The sequence below is a fragment of the Molossus molossus genome, unplaced genomic scaffold, assembly GCF_014108415.1.
Source record: "Molossus molossus isolate mMolMol1 unplaced genomic scaffold, mMolMol1.p scaffold_m16_p_12, whole genome shotgun sequence".
NCBI classification, from domain to species: domain Eukaryota; kingdom Metazoa; phylum Chordata; class Mammalia; order Chiroptera; family Molossidae; genus Molossus; species Molossus molossus.
Genome location: NW_023425347.1, coordinates 77,680,667 through 77,687,048, shown reverse-complemented (window position 1 = coordinate 77,687,048; position 6,382 = coordinate 77,680,667). Strand labels below are relative to the sequence as shown.

Sequence of the window (6,382 nt, the reverse complement as noted above, 5' to 3'; positions counted from 1 at the left end):
TAGAACCCAAAATTATAAAAACATCTCCATCACTAATCAAAGGAACCACCTCCCCCACCGGCCCCGTCCCTCCCTGGGTGGCTCAGACGGGGGTACTGGGGGCAGCAGGCCACCTCCCTCTGTCCAGGGAATGAGTTCCATATAAAAATAGATCTGTGGAGGGCTCCCCGAGAGCCATCGGCGCGCATCACACCAGCACCCATCAGGGCTGAGGCCGGGGGCCCCTCGGGATTCGGGACCTCCCTCCAGTGGAGGGAGATCTACCCTGGACACCGAAGTCCTGCCAACGGGCCTGCAGAAGAGCTGACGGGGGGAGGGGACTTCGACCTTAAGAGCATGACTGAGGGGGCTGGAGATGGACTCCCTCCACACAGGACTGGACGTTGGTCCCCACGCTGTCCTCTCCACGCTTACCAGGGGCAGGGGCTGGGGGGAGAAACCTGAGGGCACCTGGCATGGGACCCTCCAGCCCTGTCAAAGGGGAGGCAGTATCTCAGTCTCCCTAGTACCCAGAATCACTGAGCTGGGGCAGGTGCCCAGGAAACAGAAAGTAGGGTTGGGGGACCCTAAGGAGAAAAGAGCTGGCAGGGCCAGGCCAAAGGCACTGCTGTGAGGCACCGTCCCCCACCACAGGGGGCCCCCCAAAGATGTGCTGTGTCTCCCAGGCTCCAGGCTCCTTCTCAAGCTGGCCCCGCAGCTCGGACTCCTCCTGTCCTAGGCCCTCCACCTCAGTCTGCCGCAAGCGCCCGCCCTAGGGAGGAACCCTTCCTCACCTTGAAAGCCCTGCTGGACTTCCGAGTCAGCCTCTCGGCCAAGAAGCCTCTCCAGACATCCCACCACCTACACAAACCCAGAGTGTCCAGCTGTCCCTCCAGCCCCCAGCCTTCAGAGGTTTCCCATGGGGCCCTGGGCGCTGTTGTCAGGCACCCTTGGGGTGCTTCTTGGTGCCCGAGCTCATCTCCCCACTTGGTCTCAGCCCTCCAAGGGCAGGCTCTGTGTCTCATTCACCTCTTTCCTCCTTCCCACCCCGCCCCACCCCACCCTGCACACAGCCGAACCCAGAGAGGAGTAGCCTGGAAAGACGGCCCCCATGGCCCTATCCAGACCCAGCCGCCTCTGACACTCTGTGAAAACCTGGCCTCATGGCCGCCGCCGCTTTAGGGAGCCCCCTGGGCAAGGAACTCCTCAGCCAGCTCAGCGCACCCACTGTGGTCAGAGGCCTGCAGAAGCCACGCTCTGTGGAGGCTGGGAGGTGGCCAGGGAACGGAGTCCCCACTAGGGCTGGCCTCAGAGTACCCCTGGCTGCCACAGGAAAGATGGTGTCAGAGACAGGTCCAAGGCCTCTCCAGAGCCAACCTCGCCTCTGGACAGGGAGCTGGGCAGCCTGGTTCTAACCCAGGCCTGGCCCCGACTCCTCACTGGGCCTCGGTTTTCCCAACTGTACAGTGAGGGTTGGACCAGCATGACAGAGAGAGAAGACCCATCTCTGAGAGTCTCTTCACCATCCCACGAGGCCGGATGGCAAAGCTCTGGAGTCCCCCCAGGGAGCCAACATCTCCCCTCATGCTCTTCCCAGGTGTCCGGCCAGTGAGTTTATGAGAGATGCAAAGGGGAGGCTAGTGGGCCTCAGGGGAGCACCAGGACCTTGAGTGGCCTAGCCAGGACCCTCACATCCCCTGCACTGTCAGCCCAAGGGCAAGGGAAGCCGAGACAGCTCCTGAGTCTAGGGCCCTTGGGGTCCAGCCCCTGAGCGCAGCACCATCTCTGCTGCCTGGGCCTCGGGACCGATGTCCAGACGGGACTGAGCCTGAGCACAGCGAGCTGAGGACCCTGTCCCTCAGGCCCCTCAGGATGGGCTACGAGGCAGCTGTGGTCACTGCCAGGCCTCATGAGAGCCCAGCAGGGACCGTGCTGCCCCGGCCAGTGGTCTGTGGGGTAATGGGGTGGCCCCACCCCAGTGGATGTGGAAGACAGAAGGGCATGAGCCCGGTGGTTTAAAGCTAGGTCCTCCCTCCCCGCCAGCCCTACCGCAGAGTCTGAGACCCTGCTGGTCCCTGGAGGTCTTCTCCAGGGACCTCCTTCCCGGGGCAGAGTCAGCAGGTGCTCGGACTGAGGAGAGGGGAGAGTCGGCAGTGAAATGGAGGAGCCGGCTTCGAGTGGAGGAAGGGCTCACTTCCGCACAGGTGGGGTGCAGCTTGTCAGGGCTGGGGTCTGCCGCCCCACTGGGGTCCTCGGCCGGAGGAATGGGGGCTGCTCACACCTGCACCCCCCGGCCCTGCAGCTGGAGCACTCGTGCCCGCAGGGCGCTGATCCCGCAGAGGAGGGCCTCCCGATGTTCCCCCGACGAGACGCCCAAGCTCGCCAGGTCTCTGCCAAGAAGGACTGGTCAGGCCCAGCGGCTCCGCGCCGCCTCCCGCCCTCCCTCCCTTGTGTGGACAGGGCTGCCCCAGAACGGGACAGGCCGGCCCCTCCACTCACTGCGCGGTCATGGCGGCCACGGCCTCCAGGCTCCCGTAGCCGGCGGCCGCGAAGCTGTCCTTGTAGCGGCCCAGGTCCAGGGCCTCCAGCCACGCGCCCACGGAGCCAAAGGAGGGGAAGGTGGAGAAGGCACGGTCCGCCAGGGGGGTGGGGGGCCTGGGGGCAGAGCGGCAGTGGTCGGTCAACAGCAGGGATCTGGCGCCAGGCCTGCCCAGTCTCCTGAGGGCAGACGCGGCTGACACGTGCCCGTTCTCAGAGCAGGTGCGTGCTCCACCGACTCCGTGGGTGCACAGTGGGGGCACCCCAGCCAGCCAGAGGTTCTGGGAGTATCTGGGACAGTCTGGGGGCAGCATACCCAGGTCAGCTTGGGCGGCTACTCATATTTGGGAGAACTCATGCTGATTTCACTTGTTTTATTTAGTGGAACTATAAATTAGTTAGGACTATTACCACATACATTAATCCAGTAGTCACTGTAGGTGGAACGTGTGAGCAAAATCCAAGACAAGCAAAAGGGACTAAGACGGGTGAGAGGTTAGTACTAGACTATCTGGGACAGCTGGGTGAGCAGTCACACCTGAACCGGTGGGCGGGAGTCATGGGGCAGCTGTACTCGGGGCGCATGGGAGGCCATTCATGGACAGGTGAGAGGTGAGCTGTAGCTGCTCTGGCTGGGGCGAGATGGGAATATACCTGGGACAGGTGGTCGGAGTGCACTTCGGGGGTTCTGGGTCCTGCACCATCTTGCTCAGGATGCTGTGGATCTGGGAGAACCTGGGCCGCTCACCTGGGTCCTTCTGCCAGCAGTCGAGCATCAGCCGGTGCAGAGGGGAAGGGCAGTTCCTGGGGGGTGGCAGCCGGAAGCCATCCTCCACGGCCTTGATTACCTGGGCCATGGGGGTGGGGGAGCAGACAGGCGGCTTTAGATCCCCACCACACACACGCACACGCGCACACACACACACACCATGCACACACACACACGCACACACCATGCACACACACGCGCGCATACACGCACACGCACACACACCATGCACACACACAGCAGCCAGGCTGGACTAGAAGCAAACAGTGAAGAGAAACTGGTGCAAGGAAGTCAAGGTCAGAGAACTGGGGCCGGAGGTCAGAGGGCAAGAGGATCAGAAGACAAAGAGCTAGGGTCACAGGTCACTCACGTCCTGACCAGACATGTCCCAGTAGGGCCGCTCCCCAAACGCCATCACCTCCCACATCACAACGCCGAAGCTCCACACATCACTGGCAGAGCTGAAGTGGCCGAACTGCAGCGTCTCGGGGGCGGCCCACAGCGCCGGGCTCCGGCCGCTCTGCGGGCAGACAGGCAGGTCAGGGGCGGGAAGGGACCTCCGGGCTCCCCACCCGCCATCCTCCCAGCTGCACCTCTGGGGAAAGCACAAGCCAACCACAAGGCCTGTCCACACGGGCATTTATTCAGGACCACCTGGGCGGGGCTGGGGGGCGTGACCCTGACACAGCAGGGAAGGGGGCGGCAGTGGGGAGATGGGCTCCAAGGCGATTTGATGGGGAGCAGGGGCACAGGCTTGGGGGGGGGGACTCCTCACCATGGTGGTGTAGACAGCCTCGGCTCGGTCCCGAGGCCCCCGCCCAAAGCCGGAAATCTTGCAGACGAGGTCACTGCTGACCAGCACGCGGCGGGCAGCCAGGCCCCGATGAACGTAGCCCATCTCCGACAGGTACTTCATGGCCGACGCCAGCCCAGGCAGCAGTCCCATCAGCTGCCCGGCCACCAGCTGGCCCTCGTGCCGCTGAGGGAGAGGAGGAGACGGAGGCCAGGGCCACACACTCAGCTCCCCTGGTGCTGTGTGACCCCAGGAAAGTCACAGAGCCCTCTCTGGGCTTCAGTTTGCCCTGTGGCCCACCAGGTCAGCCTGGCCAGTGGGCACCTTTCAGGGAATGATGCCAAGTCCAAGTCTCACCAAGAGAAAAGTCAGGGACCAAAAAGAACATGGTCATTTCTAACCCCCCGGGCCCACGCACTCACCCTGAGGAAGCCGTCCAGGGCCCCGTGGCTCATGTACTCAGTGACAATCATCAAGGTGCCTCCTGTGCCCAGGGATGGGGAACACACACAGGCTAAGTTGTCTGCTCCCCTCTGGACCCATGCCCCCTATCTGGGGCCTGACCTGGGCCAAGACGGCCAGAGCCCAGGCCACACTCCTACAATCCTGCCGCCCTCCCTCAGGACCCAGGATCCCCTATGCGGAAGAACGAAAGAGGAAGCATCTGGAGGGGAACAAAGGCCAAGGTCAAGAGCTACAAGTTTGCTAAGGAAGATCACCCAAGGTCCAAACAATCCTTCCCGCAAGAGGGGCCACTCCGAGGCAGGAAGAAGAGCTGAGACCTTTTCTCCACACTGGGCATTTGAGGGGCTCCCTCTTGCAGCTTAGGGAAGGGCCTCAGGCCCGGGGACACCCAACCTCCCGCCTTGACGTCTGCACCCCCATGCTTGTGGAGCACCGGGCCTACCTCTGGTGACAACACCCTCCAGCCGCACGATGTGGCTGTGGTCGAACTGACCCAGGGTGAGGGCCTCGGCCAGGAAGCGGAGCCTCTGGGCCTCGGGGCAGCCTTCCCTCAGCGTGTGCACAGCCACGGGGAGCCCCTGGCGGCCGGGCAGCTGCAAGCAGCCGCAGCTCAGCTCCCCAAACCGCCCTGTGGGGAAACAGCACCTCAGACACCCCCTGGAGGCCGCTCCTTGGCCACCCCGGGCAGGGTGAGCTGAGGAGAGGGAACTTCTGGTCTGGGACTCAGAGCTCTTGGGTTCCAGTCGCGGAAACTGGCAGCAGCTGTGTGGCATCTCCCCCTCTCCCGGCCTCAGTGCTCCTCTGTGAAGCGGGGAGTCCTCCCTGCCCGCCTCAGTGGAGGACTTGGCATACGCCAGCCCATCAAAGGCTATTAAAGGCCAGTCGGACCCAGGAAGGACAACGGTGGCATCCATTCTGCCACACTGCCCACTCCTAGCTCTGCCCAGTGAGGCTGGCGACAGTCAGGGCTTATCGTCTGCTCCCGGAGAGTGGCTGCCTTCCCTGACACAGGGCAGAGGGCTTCTAGACAGGAAGAAAGCAAGCCAGGGGACCGACTGTTAGGGGAGAGCACCCCCATGAGCCAGGCCTTACGCTGAGCTATGAAGTCCCCATAGCCGCTCTGTCGGAGGCAGATATCACGCCCATTTTACAGATGAGAAACTGAGGCTCAGAGCAGAAGAGGAATGTGCCCTGATTGCGCAGCTGGTTAGTGACAGAGCAGGACTAAAGCTCAGGTGTGTCTGGTCCCCGAGCTTGCAAAGGCCCCTCCCCGCTGCCCCAGGAAGGCCTGGGACTCAGCTTCTGCCAGGGCAGTCTGCACGGGCCAGCCCTGCGCGGGCCTGGATGGAGAGAGCTCGGTGACCCTGGGGGCTGGGGAAGGCAGGAAAGCAGGGCCAAAGACTCCTCTGTTGTCCCTCACCCTGGAACCTTGTGGGTGGCGGTGGGGGCTTCTAGAAACGGGGCGGGACTTGGGGTGGAGGCAGGCTTACTGAAGCAAAGTGGGGTGCAGCAGTGGTGGGACTTCTAGGGTGGGCGGGGCTGGGGCAGAGGCAGGGCTCCCCAAGGACCAGGTTCCTGGACACCCGCTTGCCTGCTCCAAGGCTCTTCTCCACGGTGACACTTTTTGCATCCAGCTCCTTGGCAAACAGGTGAACGGCCTGCAGTGGGTCCCCACAGCTCTGGGGGTCCATGAACGTGCGGCGTGTCGGGACTTTGACTGGGAACACGGGGAGAGAGATGGTCCCGAGGAAAGGGGCCGCCGTGGCTGGAGGGGCGGGTGTGCGATGGCAGCGGGAAGAGGGGTGAGGCAGGGTGGTGCCCGCCCCCCACCAGCCAGG

General features: G+C 63.4%; 1 protein-coding gene across 1 annotated transcript in view; it reads right to left on the bottom strand.

Annotated features, from left to right (window-relative positions):
* Positions 1–1,068: 1,068 nt before the first annotated feature.
* EPHA10 (EPH receptor A10) overlaps positions 1,069–6,382 on the bottom strand; it is a 30,108-nt gene continuing 24,794 nt past the window's right edge. The window contains exons 10-17 of the mRNA XM_036255978.1: positions 6,136–6,261; positions 4,987–5,172; positions 4,502–4,563; positions 4,062–4,265; positions 3,657–3,806; positions 3,172–3,365; positions 2,479–2,634; positions 1,069–2,369 (exon numbers count right to left, since the gene is read on the bottom strand). Coding sequence (XP_036111871.1) covers positions 2,255–2,369; positions 2,479–2,634; positions 3,172–3,365; positions 3,657–3,806; positions 4,062–4,265; positions 4,502–4,563; positions 4,987–5,172; positions 6,136–6,261 — 1,193 coding nt within the window. The 3' untranslated portion in view covers positions 1,069–2,254. The remainder of the gene's footprint in view (positions 2,370–2,478; positions 2,635–3,171; positions 3,366–3,656; positions 3,807–4,061; positions 4,266–4,501; positions 4,564–4,986; positions 5,173–6,135; positions 6,262–6,382) is intronic.